Below are 25,207 nucleotides of genomic sequence, written 5' to 3'. Positions count from 1 at the left end.
CAGCACCCTTTCAGGCAATCTGAATTTTTCTAATAAGACTCTTGTGAGATACCTATCAATGTCTTCTCAAGATCCATATATACTGCATCTACTACTTAATTCCCTTTGTCTTAATACAATCACTATAACTAATGAAGTAGTACTCGGTAAAATAATGGGATTAAAGTCGGACAAGTCCCTATGACCTGAAAGCTTACATCCTAGGGTCTTAAAAGAAGTGGCTGCAGAGATAGTGGATGGATTCATTGTAATCTACCAAAATTTCCTGGATTCTGGGGCGGTTCCAGCGGTATGGAAAAACTCAAATGTATGCCCCTATTTAAAAAAGGAGGCAGACAAAAAGCAGGAAACTATAGACCAGTTAGCTTAACATCTGTTGTTGGGAAGATGCTGGAGTCCATTATCAAGGAAGCAGTAGCGGGACATTTCGAAAATCATTATTCAATCAAGCAGAGTCAGCATAGTTTTAGGAAAGGGAAATCATGTTTGACAAATTTGTTGGAGTTCCTTGAAGATGTAATGAGCAGCGTGGATAAGGGGGAACCAGTGGAAATGGTGTATTTGGATTTCCAGAAGGCATTTGACAAGGTGCCACATAAAAGGTTACTGCACAAGATAAAAGTTCACGGGGTATAGGGTAATATATTAGCATGGATAGAGAATTGGCTAACTAACAGAAATGGAGAGTCGGGATAAATGGGTAATTTTCCGGTTGGCAAACAGTGACTAGTGGGGTGCCGCAGGGATTGGTGCTGGGTTCTCAACTATTTACAATCTATATTAATGACTTGGATGAAGGAACCGAGTGTCATGTAGCCAAGTTTGCTGATGATACAAAGTTGGGTGGGAAAGCAAATTGTGAGGAGGACACAAAAAATTTGCAAAGGGATATAGACAGGCTAAGTGAGTGGGCAAAAATTTGGCAGATGGAGTATAATGTGGCAAAATGTGAGGTTATCCACTTTAGCAGAAAAAATAGAAAAGCAAATTATAATTTAAATGGAGAAAAATTGCAAAGTGCTGCAATACAGAGACCTGGGGGTCCTTGTGCATGAAACACAAAAGGTTAGTATGCAGGTGCAGCAAATAATTAGGAAGGCAAATGGAATGTTGGCTTCGATTGCAAGGGGGATACATGTGAAAGGGAAATCATGCTTGACAAATCTTCTGGAATTTTTTGAGGATGTTTCCAGTAGAGTGGACAAGGGAGAACCAGTTGATGTGGTATATTTGGACTTTCAGAAGGCTTTCGACAAGGTCCCACACAAGAGATTAATGTGCAAAGTTAAAGCACATGGGATTGGGGGTAGTGTGCTGACATGGATTGAGAACTGGTTGTCAGACAGGAAGCAAAGGGTAGGAGTAAATGGGGACTTTTCAGAATGGCAGGCAGTGACTAGTGGGGTACCGCAAGGTTCTGTGCTGGGGCCCCAGCTGTTTACACTGTACATTAATGATTTAGACGAGGGGATTAAATGTAGTATCTCCAAATTTGCGGATGACACTAAGTTGGGTGGCAGTGTGAGCTGCGAGGAGGATGCTATGAGGCTGCAGAGCGACTTGGATAGGTTAGGTGAGTGGGCAAATGCATGGCAGATGAAGTATAATGTGGATAAATGTGAGGTTATCCACTTTGGTGGTAAAAACAGAGAGACAGACTATTATCTGAATGGTGACAGATTAGGAAAAGGGGAGGTGCAAAGAGACCTGGGTGTCATGGTACATCAGTCATTGAAGGTTGGCATGCAAGTACAGCAGGCGGTTAGGAAAGCAAATGGCATGTTGGCCTTCATAGCGAGGGGATTTGAGTACAGGGGCAGGGAGGTGTTGCTACAATTGTACAGGGCCTTGGTGAGGCCACACCTGGAGTATTGTGTACAGTTTTGGTCTCCTAACCTGAGGAAGGACATTCTTGCTATTGAGGGAGTGCAGCGAAGGTTCACCAGACTGATTCCCGGGATGGCGGGACTGACCTATCAAGAAAGACTGGATCAACTGGGCTTGTATTCACTGGAGTTCAGAAGAATGAGAGGGGACCTCATAGAAACGTTTAAAATTCTGACGGGGTTAGACAGGTTAGATGCAGGAAGAATGTTCCCAATGTTGGGGAAGTCCAGAACCAGTGGACACAGTCTAAGGATAAGGGGGAAGCCATTTAGGACCGAGATGAGGAGGAATTTCTTCACCCAGAGAGTGGTGAACCTGTGGAATTCTCTACCACAGAAAGTTGTTGAGGCCAATTCACTAAATATATTCAAAAAGGAGTTAGATGAAGTCCTTACTACTAGGGGAATCAAGGGATATGGTGAGAAAGCAGGAATGGGGTACTGAAGTTGCATGTTCAGCCATGAACTCATTGAATGGCGGTGCAGGCTCGAAGGGCTGAATAGCCTACTCCTGCACCTATTTTCTATGTTTCTATGTTTCTATAAAAGCAGAGAAGTCCTGCTACAACTGTAGAGGGTATTGGTGAGGCCACACCTAGAGTATTGCGTACAGTTTTGGTCTCCATATTTAAGGAAAGATATACTTGCATTGGAGGCTGTTCAGAGATAGTTCACTAAGTTGATTCCGGAGATGAGGGGGTTGACTTATGAAGGTAGGTTGAATAGGTTGGGCTTATACTCATTGGAGTTCAGAAGAATGAGAGGTGCTCTTATCAAAATGTATAAGATAATGAGGGGGCTCGACAAGGTGGATGCAGAGAGGATATTTCCACTCATAGGGGAAACTAAAACTAGGGGACATAGTCTCAGAATAAGGGGCCGCCCATTTAAAACTGAGATGAGGAGGAATTTCTTCTATGGTTGTAAATCTATGGAATTATCTGCCCCAGAGAGCTGTGGAGGCTGAGTCATTGAATATATTTAAGGTGGAGATCGACAGATTTTTGAGCGATAAGGGAATAAAGGGTTATGGGGAGCGGGCAGGGAAGTGGAGCTGAGTCCATGATCAGATTAACCATGAGCTTATTAAATGGCAGAGCAGGCTCGAGGGGCCAGGTGGCCTACTCCTATTCCTATTTCTTATGTTCTTTTGTCTAGTCAGTTGAACATTCTTCAAAAAAATCTATTAAATTTGTCAAATATGACATACCTTCAACAAATCTATGCTGGTTTTACTTGATTAACCCGTTTCTATATACTTAATAATTCCATCTCAAATTATGGAATCATTGGGCCCAAGTTTCCACATGATTCGTGCCTGATTTTTAGGAGCAACTGGTGGAGAACGGACTATTTTAGAAATCGCAATTCTCCACATTTTTTTTTCTGCAGTTCTAGTCAGGTAGAACAGTTCTAGTTTAGAACAGAATTTTTTCTTCAAAAGGGGGCGTGTCCGTCCACTGACGCCTGATTTGAAAGTTTCCACAGTGAAAATGTACTCCAAACTAAAGTAGAATGGAGCCAGTGATGATTTTTGTAGAACTGAAAAAACCTGTTCTACACATTAAAAAATCAGGCGCAGTTACAAATTAGGCGTCCAGAACGAGGTGGGGGGGAGAGGGGGGGAAGGGAACTCATTAAATTCGACAATAAATCCTTATTTATACTTCTACAAATAAATCCAACCTGAATAAACATTTATAAGCCACGAAAAGATTAAATAAACCATCTTCCTACCTGTGTGAAAGTGCTTCAGCCAGGGAGAATTCTGCAGCCGTTCGTGCCGCTGAGCGGGAGAGGGAGGGAGGGAGAGAGGGGGAGGGAGGGAGGGGGAGGGAGGGAGAGAGAGAGAGGGGAGAGAGAGAGGGGGGGGGGGAGAGAGAGAGGGGAGGGAGGGGGGGAGAGAGGGGGGGAGGGAGAGAGAGAGAGGGGGGGAGGGAGAGAGAGAGAGGGGGGGGAGGGAGAGAGAGGGAGGGAGGGAGAGAGAGGGGGGAGGGAGGGGGAGAGAAAGGGAGGGAGGGAGAGAGAGAGAGAGAGAGGGGGGGGCGTCGGGTCGGGGAACAGGAGCACGGGTCGGGTCAGTCGGGGGGGGGGGAGCGGGTGTCGGGTCTCGGGTCGGTGCCGGGGGGGGGGAGCGGGTGTCAGGGCGGGGGGAGCGGGTGTCGGGTGTCGGGTCGGTGCCGGGGGGGGGGAGCAGGTGTCGGGTCGGAGCGGGTCGGGTCTGGTCGGCGGGGGGGGGGGGGGGGGAGAGCGAGTGTCGGGTCTGGTCAGGCGGGGTGCAGGAGCTGGCCGTGGGAGGAGCCCCAGTGAGGTCATTGGGCCAGGGCTAGGGACTGCGTGCTTCGGGCCCCTCCCACACAGTTCGGCGCCTGGAGCTAATGCACTTGCGTGCCGACTGTAGCGCGCATGTGCAGAGGTCCCGGCACTGTTTTCAGCGCCGGGACCTGGCTCTGCCCCCCCACAGCTCGTGCTGACTGTGCCAAGGGCCAGAGGACCTGTAAGTAGGTGCAGACTACTGAGGATTTTTTTAGGCGCCGTTTTAGGCGCGAAAAACAGCGCCCAGCTCGGAGGGGCGCCCGTTTTTTTTCTTGTGGAAACTTGGGCCCTATAACTTTGCCCACACCCGATGTTATCAAAGGGAGTTTACTGCTTCCAAGTTTTTCACTAACTCCTATTAGCTCTTGATCCTATTATTGTTGTTTGGACTGTTCCATCTCTTTGGACAGCATGTGATAAACAACAGATCTACAAGCATCAAGGTGCTATCCTTGCATTGCTTGTATTTGTGAGGTGCAGAGCATGCAACATTCTCAAAGCAGCTTGATTTTGTAGTTGTTAGTTTTATTTTATTTACATTGGGGGGGGGGGGGGGGCGGGAGGGGTGTTGGCAGGACTTGCTCCATCCATAGGTATATCCTGCAGCAGCTTGCTGCCCAATCTCTGTGTGCTAACTTTCAAAAGTTGAATCAGACTCCTGACATTGGTATTATCATATTTGCCATATCATATTTAAGGCGGAGCTAGACAGATAGTTTGAAAATGGTTACAATAGTTAAATAGTTATGAACACTCAGAACACTTAGTAGATCAACAATATCCACTGGATATCCTTACTATGCAAGTTCATATTTTATTGCCTAATTATTATTCATTTTTATTTCCTGAGCATACTTGAGCGTTACTTTCATTCAACTGGAGCATGACGGTATTATATATTATACCTTCCTGCTTATCTTTTAATCATCTTAGTCTCAAACCTTGTGCATATCATTGAGGTCAAATATTGAATAATCTTCTACTGGTTATGCAGCGGATATTGCTGGTCTGCTCGGCCTTCGTCAGAGTGTTAATATTGGATCATGGTTTATCTTTAACTATTGCAACCATCTCCAAACTGGTATAATATGGCAACCTGATAATACCAATTAAACCAGATAAAGTACATCAGAGTTCAAATAAAATAATTTCTTTTGGAAAAGCTTAAACAGAAATGTTCAATACTTACACGATATTCATTATCAGCAGCATTAGTAATTAGTAAAAAGTCTGGATAACCAATCATGACCATCATATACTGAAGCTGCAAACAATAAAAGCACATTAGATTATAATATACAGAGGTAAAGCAATTTCCCTATATCAAGCAGGGAAATAAATCCTAATAGTATTGTTGCCAAATCACATGATTTGATTACAGGAGCCTACCATCAACTGCCGACTATCTTATTTACCATGCTGTCAAAAACTTAAAATAGTATTTACTATACAGAAAATACTCTGAAGCATATTCTAAGGTCTAAACATTTGATGGGAGTTCAGGTTGCATTGATTAGTCGCTCGAACTTCAACCTTGTAGCTTTTGATGTGCTGTTTCCTTGTAACATAATGGCCCTGAATTTGCGAGCTGTATGATGGTGTACCAAAATTTACCAAAATTCCCTGGATTCTGGGGAGGTCCCAGCAGATTGGAAAACTGCAAATGTAACGCTCCTATTTAAAAAAGAATGCAGCCAACAAGCAGGAAACTATAGACCAGTTAGCCTAGCGTCTGTGATTGGGAAAATGTTGGAGTCCATTATTAAAGAAACAGTAGCAGAACATTTGGAAAAGAAAAATTCGGTCAGGCAGAGTCAGCATGGATTTATGAAGGGGAAGTCATGTTTGACAAATTTGCTAGAGTTCTTTGAGGATGTAATGAACAGGGTGGATAAAGGGGAACCAGTGGATGTGGTGTATTTGGACTTCCAGAAGGCATTTGACAAGGTGCCACATAAAAGGTTACTGCACAAGATAAAAGTTCACGGGGTTGGGGATAATATATTAGCATGGATAGAGGATTGGTTAATGAACAGAAAACAGAGAGTAGGATAAATGGTTCATTCTCTGGTTGGCAACCAGTAATTAGTGGGGTGCCACAGGGATCAGTGCTGGGACCCCAACTATTTACAATCTATATTAACGACTTTAAAGAAGGGACTGAGTGTAATGTAGCCAGGTTTGTTGATGATACAAAGATGGGAGGAAAAGCAATGTTTGAGGAGGACACAAAATCTGCAAAAGGACATAGACAGACTAAGTGATTGGGCAAAAATTTGGCAGATGGAGTATAATGTTGGAAAGTGTGAGGTCATGCACTTTGGCAGAAAAAAATCGAAGAGCAAGTTATTATTTAAATGGAGAAAGATTGCAAAGTGCTGCAGTACAGCGGGATCTGGGGGTACTTGTGCATGAAATACAAAAGGATAGTATGCAGGTACAGCAAGTGATCAGGAAGGCCAATGGAATCTTGGCCTGTATTGCAAAGGTGATGGAGCATAAAAGCAAGGAAGTCTTGCTACAGCTATATAAGGTATTGGTGAGGTCACACCTGGAATACTGCGTGCAGTTTTGGTTTCCATATTTACGAAAGGATATACTTGCTTTGGAGGCAGTTCAGAGAAGGTTCACTAGGCTGATTCCGGGGATGAGGGGATTAACTTATGAGGAAAGGTTGAGTAGTTTGGGTCTCTACTCATTGGAATTCAGAAGAATGAGAGGTGATCTTATCGAAACGTATAGGGTTATGAGGGGGCTTGACAGGGTGGATGCAGAGAGGATGTTTCCACTGATGGGGAAGACTAGAACTAGAGGGCATGGTCTTAGAATAAGGGGCCACCCCATTTAAAACAGAGATGAGGAGAAATTTCTTCTCTCAGAGGGTTGTAAATCTGTGGAATTCGCTGCCTCAGAGAGCTGTGGAAGCTGGGACATTGAATAAATTTAAGACAGAAATAGACAGTTTCTTAAATGATAAGGGGCTAAGGGGTTATGGGGAGCGGGCAGGGAAGTGGAGCTGAGTCCATGATCAGATCAGCCATGATCTTATTGAATGGCAGAGCAGGCTCGAGGGGCCATACTCCTGTTCCTATTTCTTATTATGTTCTTATGTACTCTTCAGAGTACGCCGTCATACCACCTTTGAAACTGACCGCAACTTCAGGATTTGGCGCATGCGCAAGCGCATGAGTGGAAATCCCAAAGTTGTGATCTATCAATGACAGCTCTGAAACTGGCTGTGCTGTGTTCTCCCAACCCCCCACAGAGCCGACAATCAGTAAAATCTTGTAAATCATTGAAACTGACAAAAACTTCGGCTATTGAGGGAGTGCAGCGAAGGTTCACCAGACTGATTCCCGGGATGGCGGGACTGACCTATCAAGAAAGACTGGATCAACTGGGCTTGTATTCACTGGAGTTCAGAAGAATGAGAGGGGACCTCATAGAAACATATAAAATTCTGACGGGGTTAGACAGGTTAGATGCAGGAAGAATGTTCCCAATGTTGGGGAAGTCCAGAACCAGGGGTCACAGTCTAAGGATAAGGGGTAAGCCATTTAGGACCGAGATGCGGAGGAACTTCTTCACCCAGAGAGTGGTGAACCTGTGGAATTCTCTACCACAGAAAGTTGTTGAGGCCAATTCACTAAATATATTCAAAAAGGAGTTAGATGAGGTCCTTACTGCTAGGGGGATCAAGGGGTATGGCGAGAAAGCAGGAATGGGGTACTGAAGTTGAATGTTCAGCCATGAACTCATTGAATGGCGGTGCAGGCTAGAAGGGCCGAATGGCCTACTCCTACACCTATTTTCTATGTTTCTATGTTTCTATGTTTCTGCAGTAATCGCACTGTTAAATTCCCCACTAAAAGTTAGACCTAAAGTGATTAGGTGTAACTGGGGTTTTAATAGCGTATTGACTGTTGAACAAATGTTAAGGGCCTGGAAAACTAATTTTAATTTTGAGCAGTGTGAAATTTGACCATTTTAATAAAAATTATAGTTTGCGCATCTTTATTTTAGGTTTGCCTTTTCCCAATGTGAGAACTGTTAGAAATCTGGGGTCCAAAATCTATAAAACTAACACGAAGGATACTGCATTTAAATCGTTGTTTTGAACAGGAGCCGAAATATCGCCTCAGAATGGTATTAGATGCTTAGAAATGTTTTGCATTCTGCACTATGACAACCATTATCTGTTGTTTTCAAGTTAAGACTTCAACTTTGTTTATGTATCTTTAAAACAATTTGTTATAGAAAGACTTAGAATGGATGGAAGTTGTGAGAGTTAACATAAACAAGTTGTTATGTTGTAAAGGAGATAACGACGCTGAAGTGAGCAGTTTTCTGGTTTGGGCTTCAGGATTGTACCCGAGAGAATAGGGACAAGAGAGATGAAATGATTTCCACAGGAAGAAACTCTGGGACAGTATAAACAACAAGATATGTGGCCAAAATCATGAAATCTCTTTAGGGGGGAGAGATTTGATTCTGAATCAAAACAAAGAACTTGATACAGCATTGGATAGCAAGTTTTATGGGGAACCTCTATAGGTCAAAAGGACTTGTCAATATCTCATGTCAGGCCCATCCCTAACAAGAGAATAAAAGTAGCCTGTTCAAGGTTGTACTCACAAATGGTGTGAGGGGAGAGTGAAACAGAAGTTGGGCAGGTCGAACACTCTTCGAGTGATCCCATGCTTTACTGCAGGAAACTCTAGACAAAGAGAAAGAGACTGCAAACCAAAGAACTGCTCACGTGCGCCAGCCGTTTGTCCGATTGAATCGGTATCAACTATCTGTTACGGTCGTATGTTTTTGCTGTATAACTCGTTTTATATTCCATCTTAAACTCCGATTAAACACAATATACCTACCAGATTGTTATTATTAAAGTGATTAGAGATAGCCTTAACCATGGTTATTTCCAACAGAACCCCAATCTTTCTTTTGTTCTCTCTAACTATTTTGAAAAGTTAGAATTTTAAGAGCTTACTCATTTCCTTGTTCATTGTCTGTGAGAATTCTGCGTTTTGATTGGCTGCTTAGACAGCCTGTTGAGATCACAGCAGTTTGCACAAGAGGATCATCATTAAGTTCCATTGAATTGCATCCAAGGTCGCAAGACCCGAAGTTCTCGACACACAGATTGCGAGATCCCTGTGGGGAGCATACTTCGGGGCCAGCAGCTGATGCCTTTGCGTCGCTGTTGGGCGTAAATTCCAGGCCATTGAAAACTTCCTTTACAGCATATTTGTAAGTTGTGCCACTTACTAAAAAAATTATTTTAAGCTCAATCTGATATTTGAACGTTGATGTTTTTTGTTATTGTAGGTCAGGCTGAACCCATCAAACTCATATTGTTGTGTTTACAATTAGCGTTAAACTCTACTGTGCACTACTGAACACTGTCAGAGAGGGTTTACCCATGTAACAATGGTAACTGAACAATGTAATTCATTCTATGTGAAACACAAGGACATTTCTAAGAGACATGATAAGGTACTGTACAATTCAAGTTCTTTCTTTTTCACTTGCAAATAAGTCAAACTGACAATGTACAGTAGTAATCTAATTATAGAAGGGGACTAGGACTGATGTATTATCATTGATCTTGGGCTGCATTTCATGTCAAAGCTAATTACATGATGCAAAATCCAATATAAAAACCCAATATTATTTAGTGCTGCTTAATGATATTTCAGTAGGATTACTGCAACAGACCTTTGCTCTTGCTGCTTCTTTTGTCTCTTCATCCATCCAATCTAATTCATCTAGTCGACGATCAAATGCGTGCTTCATGTCTTCAACTAGCTGTTGTACCTTATCAGAATAAAAATAATCATAGTTCTATAAGATGACGGCTTATTTGCATGATAATACAAAAATATGAAAGTAATCTGCAGTCAAAATCTTAATGGAAAAAACTTACTTTTATTTTGCTGGAAGATGAAAAGTATTCTTTAACAAAAAGAGCTCCCAAAGCCATCCCGAACTGTTTATTGGCTTGGTTTAAGCACATTTTACCCAGATCAATCTGTTTCTCTGTGCCATCTAATTCTTTAGAGAACTCATGAATTGCATCTCTGAATGGTGTGGAAAGATGTTCACTCAGAGCAACTACTATGCGCCAAATCATGTAATTATGAAGTACTCTGAAAAAGCAAAAGTATAACCAGGTGTATCAATGCTATACATCAATGAATGCATTCTATAGACTATTCATAATTACACTATAAATAAATTATGAATATTTACTTCTGTTTATTAATATTTTCATATGATTACCACAATTATCTAATCAGAATGATGCACAGGGAGAAATCTGGATATTTATTGCCATCTCCACTCTCTTCAGTGGGAAACAGATAATTAGAGATTTTTTTCCCCAATACATAGGGCCTGAAATTCATCGACATACCACTCACTACTGCCCACTTACCAGCTGCTTACTGCCCAAAAATGCAATTTTAGTGGAAAAACACCTACATACCACCAACATGCCGTCTGGCGGAAAATTCATCAGTAACGTACCGCTGGGCGCTATGCACACCGCCCGCCCATGCAGACCGCTGATATACCGCCCAAAATTGCAAAATTCATGACATACCACCAACATACCGCCAGAAATGCATACCGTCCTGGAGAAGGTGCTTTTAAGTGGATCTTAAGTGGGCGGTATGTACACAGGGCTGACAGATTTGTTTGATTATTATAGTTCTCCACGGTTTGATGTATTTTTAAATGGATTGTAGTATTTTCTGTTTGGTAATAATATAAATGATCTAATAAAGCCTTACTTAGTCCTTTATATTGAAGAATAATAAAAATGTTACTTCTCTCTCACCCCCGGGTCCCTCCCAAACCTCAGTCTCATTCTCTCATCCCCCCACCCCCCAGTGACCTCCCCCCTTCATGCCCCCCGCCCCTCCCCCACAGCAATCTCAGGCTGCCCCACAGCGATCTTCCCCCGCCCCCCCCCCGCCCCCCACAGCACTCTCAGGCTGGCAGTCTCTGGCCTCTCGTCGGTGCTTCTCGGGAGGCAGAGCTGGCCAGCCGCGCGCGCATGTGCACAACTCGGGAGCCGAAGATTCACGAGTTGAAAAGCCTCCTCCGCCGCACACTGCCCGCTGCACTCTGCTCGGCTTACTGCCGAGAAAAATGCGATGAAATTCCCGCCCACTCAGCCCCAGGTAAAAAAATGATGTACCGCCCGGGGACCGCCGAAAAACGGGCGGACCATGTGTTTGACCAATTTCGGCCCCATAGAGTTAAGTTTGGTGTTAACAATAACTACAGCTCCCCTGACAGCTCAGCAGAGCTCCACAATGGCTGTGAGTTTATCCAGCAAATCGCTGAGACATACAGATGAGGAAGACCAGAGTCTGATCTCAGGTCTAGCTGAGTTAGTTGATGTCAATCAGGGTGCTGCAATTAGCCTCAGTGCCTTTGGGTTAGAGGGAGATAAATTGGCTTGGGGTTTCCACTCCTGTACAATCGGTGGCAGTAGAATAGCCTGCCACTTACTCAATGTCAAGGTTCACCAATGGCCCTTTGGTTAACGTGTGGGAGAGTACCTGGCACCATAGAACAAACTCCCAGCAAAGTGTCTATGCCTCCAGCCGAGGAAATTAGAAGAGAAAGTCGGTGTGAAATAAACAAGAAAACAAGAAAACAAGAAATAAACAAGAAAACTAGTAATTACATTCCCTGACTCTTTCAATCAGAGCTTTTATTTTGATGCTTTCTTTTTCGCTCTCAGAGGATGAGCAAGTGCACAAAATAATTTATTTTTAAATCAATTCATATTCACGTCTGAATATGTTCTTCTGGTTTGCCTTTTTGTCCAAATAACAGATTCAGCAATTAGTCTACCACATTATTGAAGATTGAACTTAACCATTAAAATAAACTATCTCCACCTTTAGAAGCAATACTCGACTGGCAATAAAAGGGTTAAAATGGGTCAAAATGTAAGGTAACGTCTGCATTAAGGGCGCAATGATAGAATCAATTCACACTGAATTTGTAATAGGTTTAAAGCCACTTGAGTATTCAGAGATTCTGTTAGAGTGTAAACACTTGGAATTATCATTGATGGCCTGTCATGGAGAGTGAAAACAAATATAACGCTTCATTGTAGACTTGCATAATAAACACTGTATGCCTGGCAAAATACCAGGCCTTTGTAAATAAACATTATCATTTTTATGAGTCGACTGTATTAAATTTACAGCAGTGTCTAAGGCCCTCTCATGTTCACCATTTTTTTTAATGTATTTTGTTCCCTTGTTCACGCTCTTCTTCATTTCTTATGCTTCTGATTCTGAAAGCAGGCAAGTGCAGTTTTGAGCACTGACTCTATTGGGCATCATGCCAAAAGAACATACAGCTTTGGGCAGGGACAACCTGAAATAGTGGTCAAAGAACTGATGAAATTGATCCTCAGGAGGGCAGGAAAAAGAGTGGGAGAGCGATAGTAATAGGGGATTCAATTGTAAGGGGAATAGATAGGCGTTTCTGCGGCCGCAACCTAGACTCCAGGATGGTATGTTGCCTCCCTGGTGCAAGGGTCAAGGATGTCAGTGCAGGATATTCTGAAAAGGGAGGGTGAACAGCCAGTTGTCGTGGTGCACATTGGTACCAACGATATAGGTAAAAAAAGGGATAAGGTCCTACGAAATGAATTTAAGGAGCTAGGAGCTAAATTAAAACGTAGGACCTCAAAAGTAGTAATCTCAGGATTGCTACCAGTGCCACGAGCTAGTCAGAGTAGGAATCGCAGGATAGCTCAGATGAATACGTGGCTTGAGCAGTGGTGCAGCAGGGAGGGATTCAAATTCCTGGGGCATTGGAACCGGTTCTGGGAGAGGTGGGACCAGTACAAACCGGAAGGTCTGCACCTGGGCCGGACCGGAACCAATGTCCCAGGGGGAGTGTTTGCTAGTGCTGTTGGGGAGGAGTTAAACTAATATGGCAGGGGGATGGGAACCAATGCAGGGAGACAGAGGGAAATAAAATGGAGACAAAAGCAAAAGACAGAAAGGAGATGAGTAAAAGTGGAGGGCAGAGAAACCCAAGGCAAAAAACAAAAAGGGCCACTGTACAGCAAAATTCTAAATGGTCAAAGTGCAATAAAAAGGCAAGCATGAAAGCTCGGTGCCTCAATGCAAGGAGTATTCGGAACCCGGGAGAGGGTTCTCAGCTAGCTAGAACGGGTGAGAGCTCAGATGAACATGACCCCAAGAAAGAATGCAAAAGGCAGGAGGCAACAGAGCAGAGTAGCACTGGAGTAAGTGTAAACCACAAGGTGATAGGAAGGGACAATATGTATGAATATAAAGGGGCTGCAGGAGGGGTCAAAACTAAAAATCATGGTTTAAAAACTAGTATTAAAACACTCTACCTAAACGCACGCAGCATTCGAAATAAAATAAATGAGTTGACGGCACAAATCATTACAAATGGGTATGATTTGGTGGCCATTACAGAAACGTGGTTGCAGGGTGGCCAAGACTGGGAATTAAACATACAGGGGTATCTGACAATTCGGAAAGATAGACAAGAAGGGAAAGGAGGTGGGGTAGCTCTGTTAATAAAGGATGATATCAGGGCAGTTGTGAGAGACGATATTGACTCTAATGAACAAAATGTTGAATCATTGTGGGTGGAGATTAGAGATAGTAAGGGGAAAAAGTCACTGGTGGGAGTAGTTTATAGGTCCCCAAATAATAACTTCACGGTGGGGCGGGCAATAATCAAGGGAATAATGGAGGCATGTGAAAAAGGAACGGCAGTAATCATGGGGGATTTTAACCTACATATCAATTGGTCAAATCAAATCGCATGGGGTAGCCTTGAGGAGGAATTCATAGAATGCATACGGGATTGTTTCTTAGAACAGTATGTTACAGAACCTACAACGGAGCAAACTATCTTAGATCTGGTCCTGTATAATGAGACAGGAATAATAAACGATCTCCTAGTAAAAGAGCTTCTCGGAATGAGTGATCACAGTATGGTTGAGTTTGTAATACAGATTGAGGGTGAGGAAGTAGTGTCTCAAATGAGCATACTATGTTTAAACAAAGGGGACTACAGTGGGATGAGGGCAGAGTTGGCTAAAGTAGACTGGAAACACAGACTAAACGGTGGCACAATTGAGGAACAGTGGAGGACTTTTAAGGAGCTCTTTCATAGTGCTCAACAAAAATATATTCCAGTGAAAAAGAAGGGCGGTAAGAGAAGGGATAACCAGTCATGGATAACCAAGGAAATAAACGAGAGTATCGAATTAAAAATCAATGCGTATAAGGTGGCCAAGGTTAGTGGGAAACGAGAAGATTGGGAAAATTATAAACGACAGCAAAGAAAGACTAAGAAAGCAATAAAGAAAGGAAAGATAGATTACGAAAGTAAACTTGCGCAAAACATAAAAGGATAGTAAAAGCTTTTACCGATATATAAAATGGAAAAGAGTGACAAAAGTAAATGTTGGTCCCTTAGAAGATGAGAAGGGGGATTTAATAATGGGAAATGTGGAAATGGCTGAGACCTTAAACAATTATTTTGCTTCGGTCTTCACAGTGGAAGACACAAAAACCATGCCAAAAATTGCTGGTCACGGGAATGTGGCAAGGGAGGACCTTGAGATAATCACTATCACTCGGGAGGTAGTGCTGAACAGGCTAATGGGATTCAAGGTAGACAAGTCCGCTGGTCCTGATGAAATGCAACCCGGGGTATTAAAAGAGATGGCGGAAGTTATAGCAGATGCATTCGTTATAATCTACCAAAATTCTCTGGACTCTGGGGAGGTACCATCGGATTGGAAAGCAGCTAATGTAACGCCTCTGTTTAAAAAAGGGGGCAGACAAAAGACAGGTAACTATAGGCCGGTTAGTTTAACATCTGTAGTGGGGAAAATGCTTGAAGCTATCATTAAGGAAGAAATAGCGGGACATCTAGATAGGAATGGTGCAATCAAGCAGATGCAACATGGATTCATGAAGGGGAAATCATGTTTAACTAATTTACTGGAATTCTTTGAGGATATAACGAGCATGGTGGATAGAGGTGTACCGATGGATGTGGTGTATTTAGATTTCCAAAAGGCATTCGATAAGGTGCCACACAAAAGGTTACTGCAGAAGATAAAGGTACGCGGAGTCAGAGGAAATGTATTAACATGGATCGAGAATTGGCTGGCTAACAGAAAGCAGAGAGTCGGGATAAATGGGTCCTTTTCGGGTTGGAAATCGGTGGTTAGTGGTGTGCCACAGGGATCGGTGCTGGGACCACAACTGTTTACAATATACATAGATGACCTGGAAGAGGGGACAGAGTGTAGTGTAACAAAACTTGCAGATGACACAAAGATTAGTGGGAAAGCGGGTTGTGTAGAAGACACAGAGAGGCTGCAAAGAGATTTAGATAGGTTAAGTGAATGGGCTAAGGTTTGGCAGATGGAATACAATGTCGGAAAATGTAAGGTCATCCACCTTGGAAAAAAAAACAGTAAAAGGGAATATTATTTGAATGGGGAGAAATTACAAGATGCTGCGGTGCAGAGGGACCTGGGGGTCCTTGTACATGAATCCCAAAAAGTTAGTTTGCAGGTGCAGCAGGTAATCAGGAAGGCAAATTAAATGTTGGCCTTCATTGCGAGAGGGATGGAGTACAAAAGCAGGGAGGTCCTGCTGCAACTGTATAGGGTATTGGTGAGGCCGCACCTGAAGTACTGCATGCAGTTTTGGTCACCTTACTTAAGGAAGGATATACTAGCTTTGGAGGGGGTACAGAGACGATTCACTAGGCTGATTCCGGAGATGAGAGGGTTACCTTATAATGATAGATTGAGTAGACTGGGTCTTTACTCGTTGGAGTTCAGAAAGATGAGGGGTGATCTTATAGAAACATTTAAAATAATGAAAGGGATAGACAAGATAGAGGCAGAGAGGTTGTTTCCACTGGTCGGGGAGACTAGAACTAGGGGACACAGCTTCAAAATACGGGGGAGCCAATTTAAAACCGAGTTGAGAAGGAATTTCTTCTCCCAGAGGGTTGTGAATCTGTGGAATTCTCTGCCCAAGGAAGCAGTTGAGGCTAGCTCATTGAATGTATTCAAATCACATATAGATAGATTTTTAACCAATAAGGGAATTAAGGGTTACGGGGAGCGGGCGGGTAAGTGGAGCTGAGTCCACGGCCAGATCAGCCATGATCTTGTTGAATGGCGGAGCAGGCTCGAGGGGCTAGATGGCCTACTCCTGTTCCTAATTCTTATGTTCATATGTTCTTATGTAAAAGGTCCTTAGGGATATTCAGTTATATAAAATTATACTGAGATGACCAGTATGAGTTACAGGTCTACATTATATTGACATGAAAATCTTACCACCAACCACATTGTGGGAACATTTTAAGCCCCCACGGCAGGCAGGGGAGTGGGTTGGGAGGGTAGGTTAAAATTTCAAAAATCTAAAACCCGACCTCAACCCACCTCGAACCCACTTCTGGTTTTAACGGTGGCAGGTTGTGGGGTGGACAATTAACATGTTCTCGAGAGGCCAGTCACTTATTTAAATATGATAATCAGGCTGTGTGCCTCAAACTTTATCTAGCTTTTCGATTTAAGGACTGTGGGCCGGGTTTTCCACGGTTCAGGAAACTCGGCAACTGAAGGGAGGCGCGAACAGCTGGATTCAGCCAGCCCCTCAAGCAAACCTGTTTTGTTCCCTGCAATCCGAAACCCCCACGTGATCTGCAATCTCCCCAATCCTTCCCCACGATTGCCCCAATCCCTCCTCGCAATCTCCCCAAATAGCAATCATCCCGCTGACCCCCGCGATCTCTTCAACCCCCAGAATCTCGCCAACCAGCGATCTCCCCGACACCAGCCCCCCCACAATCTCCCAGATACCCCGCCCCCGCGATCTCCCCGACACTACTTCCCGCGATCTCCCCGACACCCACCCCCCTGTGATCTCCCCGACACCCCCCCCGCAATCTCCGACACCCCTCCGCGATCTCCCCGACACCCCCTCCCCCCGCGATCTCCCCGACACCCCCTCCCTCCGCGATCTCCCCGACACCCCCTCCCCCCCGCGATCTCCCCGACACCTTCGACAACCCCCCCCACCGTGATCTCCCCGACACCCCCGCCCCCCGCGATCTCCCCGACACCCCCCCGCGATCTGCTTGACACCCCCCCCGCGATCTCCCCGACACACCTCCCGCGATCTCCCCGACACCCCCCCCGCGATCTCCCCGACACCTTCGACAACCCCCCCCACCGTGATCTCCCCGACACCCCCGCCCCCCGCGATCTCCCCGACACCCCCCCGCGATCTCCTCGACACCCCCCCCGCGATCTCCCCGACACACCTCCCGCGATCTCCCCGGCAACCCCCCCGCGATCTCCCCGACACCCCCGCCCCCCGCGATCTCCCCGACACTCCCCCGCGATCTCCTCGACACCCCCCCCCCGATCTCCCCGACACACCTCCCGCGATCTCCCCGACACCCCCCCGCGATCTCCCCGACACCCCCCCCCGCGATCTCCCCGACACCCCCCCTGCGATCTCCCCGACACCCCCCGTGATCTCCCCGACACCCCCTCACCCCGCGATCTCCCCGACACCCACCCCGCGATCTCCCCGACACCCACCCCGCGATCTCCCCGACACCCCCCACCCCACGATCTCCCCGGCAACCCCCCCGCGATCTCCCCGACACCCCCCCCCGCGATCTCCCCGACACCCCCCCTGCGATCTCCCCGACACCCCCCGTGATCTCCCCGACACCCCCTCACCCCGCGATCTCCCCGACACCCACCCCGCGATCTCCCCGACACCCACCCCGCGATCTCCCCGACACCCCCCACCCCACGATCTCCCCGGCAACCCCCCCGCGATCTCCCCGACAACCCCCACCCCGCGATCTCCCCGACACCCCCCCGCGATCTCCCCGACACCCCCCCGCGATCTCCCCGACACCCCCCCGCGATCTCCCCGGCAACCCCCCCGCGATCTCCCCGACACCCCCCCCGCGATCTCCCCGACACACCTCCCGCGATCTCCCCGACACCCCCCCGCGATCTCCCCGACACCCCCCCCGAGATCTCCCCGACACCCCCCCTGCGATCTCCCCGACACCCCCCCTGCGATCTCCCCGACACCCCCTCACCCCGCGATCTCCCCGACACCCACCCCGCGATCTCCCCGACACCCACCCCGCGATCTCCCCGACAACCCCCCCGCGATCTCCCCGACATCCCCACCCCGCGATCTCCCCGACACCCACCCCACGATCTCCCCGGCAACCCCTCCGCGATCTCCCCGACACCCCCCACCCCGCGATCTCCCCGACACTCCCCCCCCATGATCTCCCTGACACCCCGGGATCCTCCTGCTGACCCCCGCGTTCTCTTCAAACACCCCGCGATCACCTCTATACTTCCACCCTGCAACCTTCCCGAGATCCCCCGTGATCTCCCCGACACCCCGCGATCCTCCAGCTGACCTCCGCGATCTCTTCAAACCCTCCACGATCTCCCCGACAAACCCCCCCCCGCCGCCGTGATCTCCCCAACATTCCCTCATGATCCCCCTAACCTCACCGTGATTTCCCCAATCCCGCTGCGATTTCTTCAACCACTCCCCCCGATAACTCCTTCCCTCCACTCTCCGGCTTTGGCCTTCCCACCCAACAGCCTCTCAATCTGGCCAGCTGCCGGCTGGGAATCAGAAAAAAAAATTCAAATGATGTTTTGTTAAATTTGGCAGGACCACCGTGTTCTCTATATTTCCAAGTTTCTTGGCCACTACGATCCCCCATGCCTCTCCGTTCCCTCCCCATCTCCCCTTATATTGGAGCCATTGCCTCTTCCTCTACCTGCTTCCTAGAGGGACTATTCCTTCAATGATGCACCTGTTCATTTATCCACAACCTCTCCTTCTTGTTGTTCTTCCCCTGCATCGGCAGGAGGTGAACATCTGTCCAGTTACCTACTCCCACATCACTGTCCAGAAGCACAAACATTTCTTCTATTTAACACAGCAATTTACTTGCACTTCATCTGATCTAATGTACCGTATTCTTTACGTCTGGTGTGGTGCCCTATGCATTGGACAGACCAAGCTAGGTGACATGTTTGCTGAACACCTCTGTTCAGTCTGCAAACAAGTCTTGACCTTCCTGTGGCTTGCCACTTTCACTCCCTCTTCCATCCCCACTCTGATGTCTCGGCCTTTAGTCTCCTGCACTATTTTGGCCAGGCTCAATGCAAGTTTCAGGAACGGCATTTTATCTTTCTCCAGAGCATTCTACAACGCTCTGATCTGAACACTGACTTTAGTAACTTCATAACTTAGCTAGATTACCCAGCTTTATACCAGAGGCTGTTTGTGGTTGGATGAGTCTATCAATTCCTATGTGAAGTGGGAAGGTCAGCTTGCATTTGTGATGGGGAGACCCTTTATCAGAACTCAGCGCATGTGAAGGACGTGAGCCTGTTGTGATGACTTGTCTTTTCTTTTCTTGGGACTGGCAGAGTCACAGCATTTGCTGTTTAAATTTCAGATCTGCTATTTTTGGAGCTCCTTTTTCTCCATTTCGTTGCCTTATTGATTCTCTCTTCTATGCCTTTTCTCTTATTATTTGCATTTTTTTAGTCCTTTTCATGCTTCTACATCATCTCTCTGATAATCATTTATTCCGTTGAACAGTTTTCTATTAAGCATTTTGCAGGTCATTCAATCCCTCTCTGTGATTGCCATATATCTGTTAATTGCACTCCAACCCCCCCCCCCCCACCCCATCTTTATCTCTGTTTCCAAACTCACTAAGATGCCTTTTAGTCTTCAGTTGCGATGAAGGTACATTGCAATTTCCTTGCAGTGGACATTGAGAGGGATGGACTTCCCTGCTGGACAGGTTGCCTCTTTCACTGAGCAAATTTCCAGCACTTCCTGCCTGGAATGGGTGGGAAGTCGGCAGGTGGCATTTAGATGAGTTAAAATACCTTGGATATCAAAACTCACCTACCGAAAACTGGCCCCCAGTTAAAATCGGGCCTAAGTTTCTTTCTGACCAGCCTTTACATTCCTCTCACTGTAGTTTTGGATTGCTTGGCTTCAGCTGTTCACACACTTCCACCATTAATACTTCAAATCTAAAGTCTTCCAAAAATCATGGTCAAGGTTCATACATGAATAATGACTGGGGGCGACTACCCCTAGTGAGAAGTCAGCAGCTTTAGGAAAGCTGGAGTGAGAAATAACATGTTGAGAAAAAAATTGGTCAGAATCTTTTTTAATTCTGTTACACTAGCAAATCCCAATTGCTGCTACCATCAGAAAGCATGCTATCCTAATCTGAGAAATATATGTCATGGAGCATTTGCATAAATCAATCAATCCTTTGGGCTCTGTAATGTAGTAATTTGTTTCTCCGAGTCTGCCCATTCCTATCTGAATATGAGGTATTTTCCAGTTAGTTGACTTAGACTTGATACCATTCCACATTCGATCTGAGTAGACAGTCTGAAGATAACATTAGCATCCGAGTTACTTTAACTGAATTTATTTTTAATTTGATATTGCCCAGTGCTTCCTTCTTTAACTGCTTTTAAATTGAGTTGAAGGCTGTGTTAGTACCACCAGCTCCCAATGTGCAGGTCTCACATGGCCAGCAGCTATCCAGAAGTAAACTTGCTTGATTCACGAAGATCACCCACTTAGTCAAAAAATGTGTCTTCCAACTCACTGGCCTTAGTTTACTTAAGGGTTGCTGCAGCCATTGGCAAGAGAGTTGCCATTGAGAACCAGCTGCACTAACATGGTCCTTTACTCAACATAAAAGCAGCTTTGTCTTTTTTCTCTATCATAGATAGCTCACTGTAGGTCAGCTTCATCTAGCCAGTGGAGAACAGCAACATAGGTCAGAGACCTATCCATGCTATCTGATAACTCTCCATGCACCATTCTAGAGGACATACATTTAAAATCATCACCAAAAGAACAAAGGCATAGGAATGATGGACTGAATGGCTTCCTTCTGTGATTCTAAAGATGGCAAATTTGAAGGAATGAAACTGAAGCACAGAAATAGATTTGCCTTTTAGATTTTGAACTTTAGGAGAATTTTTACACACTGTTTATTGTTTTGAATTTAATTTAATTGTTTCTTTAATGACTTATCTGAGCAAAGATAATAGCCATTTATTTGAAATGGGTATATAACTGCTGGTAGAATGTTTACTTTATATGCATATGTTTATCCGAACAGGTATTAAGAGTTTTATGGCTTCTTCTTAGTCTTAGTAGATTTAATGCAAACAGCCCAACATAATGAGGTGATGCAACTCCCAGAAAATCAACCAGAACAGCATGCTAAATCATAGTTTTGGAACATGTAATCGACTGTGATCGCAGGATGAGTGAGGTCCATAGCTCATGCTTGGAGAGACAAGGGGATATCTAAAATTATAACCCATGATTTTTCTCCAGTTATTCTCCAGTCTGTTTTGAGAACAACCTCCATGTGCTGCTGTCCAGATTTTGTACTCGGTTTCACGAGCCAGCTCTTTAAATGCATTGGAATCTGTTTTGAATAAGACCACCAAGAGAGCTAACACAAAGGACCAGCTCCCCAAGTTAACATAGCTAAAATCTGTAGCCTTATTTCAACATAGGAATCTATGGTGCCATTAATTCCTTAAATCTGGCTTGCTCTGGAGTGCAGTGGAAGGAGGAAGACCATCTGCAGTCGGCTGCACTCTTGTGGTGTAAAAGCACTTTCCTGCACTCTGCCTGCGAGTTGAGTCTAAACATAATACAGGTTGAACCTCCCTTATCCGGCACCCTCGGGACCTGGCCTGTTCTGGATAAGGGATTTTTCCGGACGAGGGGAGGTCAAGTTAAATTGGATGGTACAGGTACTGAGCAAGGTGATATCAGGGCTGGCTGGCTTGGGGCTGGGAGTGTGGCAGAGATCATGGTTGTGGGGGGCGGGGTGGGGGATGGATCGCAGGATCAGGCCAGCGATTGTGGGAGTCGGCAGCGAGGAAGGACTTCAATTTGTTCATGTCGGAGTTCTGCGCATGCGCCACCTGGTGGCTGGGAATAGTTCCAGACGAGGGGTGGTGCCAGATAAGGGAGTCCTGGATAAGGGAGGTTCAAGTTCTATATACAAAATATAGAGAGGGCTTGTGGCCTACTTATTTTATATGTGCAATATTAAACAATTAGCCCAAATTCCATAATGTTTACACAATTTATTCAACATTTAATTTTGTCACTATATAAAGAAAAGACTCAATGAAACCCTGTACTTATTCCATTTCCGACCAAGTATCTTGTTCTATATATTAAGCCTGTTACACACACCATTTACATGAACTACAGTCCCGTAATTATAGACCAAGTATAGATGAGGAAATCATTGGAAATTGGTTGCATGAAATAGTCTGCAGCAATTTAGAAACATTTCATACTCATGGTACATTTTACCTTGGAGAAGTCTTTGATATGAGTTCCGAAACTTTCTGCATATAATCAGTGGCAAGCACTACAATTTCTTCATCCTCTGAAAGGTTATCATGAAATATCCTGTCCAGTAAACGCTTCCAATGAACCTGTGAAATAAAACAAAAATGGCACTTAAATCTACAATTTGATTTGTAGGTGAGAAGATTAACTCTACAATAACTTTTTCAATAAGTAACTAAAGCTACTCACAGCTGGTGCAATGCGCTGTAACTCTCTCAACGTGATTTTGTTGTACATGGTATTGATGTCTCTTCTTAGTGTATCCGACTCAGAAATTGTTATCTAAAGCCATTTTTTTAGGAAAATAAATCATATGAGATATTTCCACAAAATGTGCTGTTGCAACAGATATTTTCCTTAAAGTGATCGGTTATTCACATTTCAACAATAAAGAAAACAAATCATTGTTGGTTGGTTGCACCATTGGTCTCTGCTGGGTATTGACAAAGCAGGAACCAAAGTGTCAGACTGTTTGGCTACTCAATCGGAATAGGTTTTTGGAATCCAAGTTCAATCAGCCAATTATGTGGTCCCTTCCATTAGGCCTTGTGTAGAAAACAATATCAAAGCAAAAGTACAAGATATGTGGGCAGTGTTCTCACTTGTGACTTCTGCGAATTGTGGACGTTTTAATGCTTACAATTCCCCTCTCATTTCTTGGGGAATTTATGGATGTAACACTGCCACAGTGTGTTGATAACCTCTTGGTGCACTGTACAACTAGACCCAAACACATTTTCTGGTGTTTTTATCTGAATCCTTCCCATTATTTATTGGATCAACCTTCTGCTAATTTATGTTAATTTTCTTCAAACAAGTTGCTTGTTGATAGGGTCTTTCTCTAAATCACCCTGAATACACAGAGATCTCTGGTGAGCTGATTTCAAATTTATGAAATAGATTTGAAATTAGAATCTTACAGGGGGCTACTCAGCCCATCGTGTCTGTGCTGGCTCTTTGAAAGAGCTATCCAATTAGTCCCACTCCCCCGCTCTTTACCGATAGCCCTGCAAATTGTTACTTTTCAAGTATATATCCAATTTTCTTTTCAAAGTTACTATTGAATCTGCTTCCATCACCCTTTCTGGTAATACATTCCAAATTGGCAAATATGATTATAAAAATGCTGTACTGTAATCTTAATACTGGCTTTGCTGTTATATATGTTGATTGGTTCATCATTCCATGACCACATTTGTGGACCTATGGCCACTTACTCTACTGTACACTTCCCTTTCATTGGCCCCGGTATAGCTTAACCATATTTTACTGATCTTTCAAAAAACCTGTATGGTGCTCTGTGTTTATGACAATTTCATTTTGGTCCAAAGTAGCTATTGGCGCTCAATCACACTGTGGTAATGTAAAGGACTCGGAAGTGAATATTGATCTCTGCTAGAGTTCCATAACTTAAAGTCTAACACTATTCAGTAATGTCCTAGGATTTCGACGATGTACATTATTTATAGCCTAATTTTATAGTATCCCATGAGTCTTTTCTTATGAATGACAATTATGACTGTGATTAGGAGTGAAACAGGATAATAAATTTAAAATAGATTTATGTCAAAGCCTTACAGTAGTTCACAGCCAGTTTGTTGTTTTACTTACATTTGCCAATTGGATCTCTAACAGTAGTATCTCTTCCGTCTTCTTTTTGGCATTATCTCCTCCGAGGAGACTTACTAATTTTTCCATCAGGTCTTTATATGCTATTAAAATCTGTTCAATAAAAATATGTGCCATTAAAGGATAAGATGTCAATAAATGAGAGTAGTTTTTTTTAAACTGAGAATATTTTGTTGATCTTATGAGCTTCATGACTCCTCCATGTCAGAATGAGCTACGGAATTACTCGTTCTTAGAATAGGTTTTCAAGATTTATGCAGATTTCTTTTCTTATAGGGTTCTCTGACCTGTTTTGTATACTTTTCCACAAGTTAATAAAAATATAAACATTGGTTTACTGCCACACTGGAAATAGATAACGGGAGAACAAAAAAGTATTGACAGCAACAACTTACCCAAATTGTGGCACTGTATTTAGAAACATAGAAACATAGAAAATAGGTGCAGGAGTAGGCCATTCGGCCCTTCGAGCCTGCACCGCCATTCAATGAGTTCATGGCTGAACATGCAACTTCAGTACCCCATTCCTGCTTTCTCGCCATACCCCTTGATCTCCCTAGTAGTAAGGAGTAGTAATGAGAGAGGATTAATTAGCAATCTCATTGTGCGAGGCCCCTTGGGGAAGAGTGACCATAATATGGTGGAATTCTGCATTAGGATGGAGAATGAAACAGTTAATTCAGAGACCATGGTCCAGAACTTAAAGAAGGGTAACTTTGAAGGTATGAGGCATGAATTGGCTAGGATAGATTGGCGAATGATACTGAAGGGGTTGACTGTGAATGGGCAATGGCAGACATTTAGAGACCGCATGGATGAACTACA

At 44.6% G+C, this 25,207-nt stretch overlaps 1 protein-coding gene across 1 annotated transcript in view; it reads right to left on the bottom strand.

The window, feature by feature from the left end:
• LOC139265316 (endothelin-converting enzyme-like 1) overlaps positions 1-25,207 on the bottom strand; it is a 103,919-nt gene that overhangs the window by 36,570 nt on the left and 42,142 nt on the right. The window contains exons 4-9 of the mRNA XM_070882284.1: positions 24,365-24,475; positions 22,943-23,035; positions 22,715-22,839; positions 10,135-10,357; positions 9,927-10,025; positions 5,392-5,466 (exon numbers count right to left, since the gene is read on the bottom strand). Coding sequence (XP_070738385.1) covers positions 5,392-5,466; positions 9,927-10,025; positions 10,135-10,357; positions 22,715-22,839; positions 22,943-23,035; positions 24,365-24,475 — 726 coding nt within the window. The remainder of the gene's footprint in view (positions 1-5,391; positions 5,467-9,926; positions 10,026-10,134; positions 10,358-22,714; positions 22,840-22,942; positions 23,036-24,364; positions 24,476-25,207) is intronic.

The sequence above is a fragment of the Pristiophorus japonicus genome, chromosome 6 (genome assembly GCF_044704955.1).
Source record: "Pristiophorus japonicus isolate sPriJap1 chromosome 6, sPriJap1.hap1, whole genome shotgun sequence".
NCBI lineage: Eukaryota > Metazoa > Chordata > Chondrichthyes > Pristiophoridae > Pristiophorus > Pristiophorus japonicus.
The sequence above is the reverse complement of the archived record's forward strand: the minus strand, read 5'-3'. Positions and strand labels throughout refer to the sequence as shown.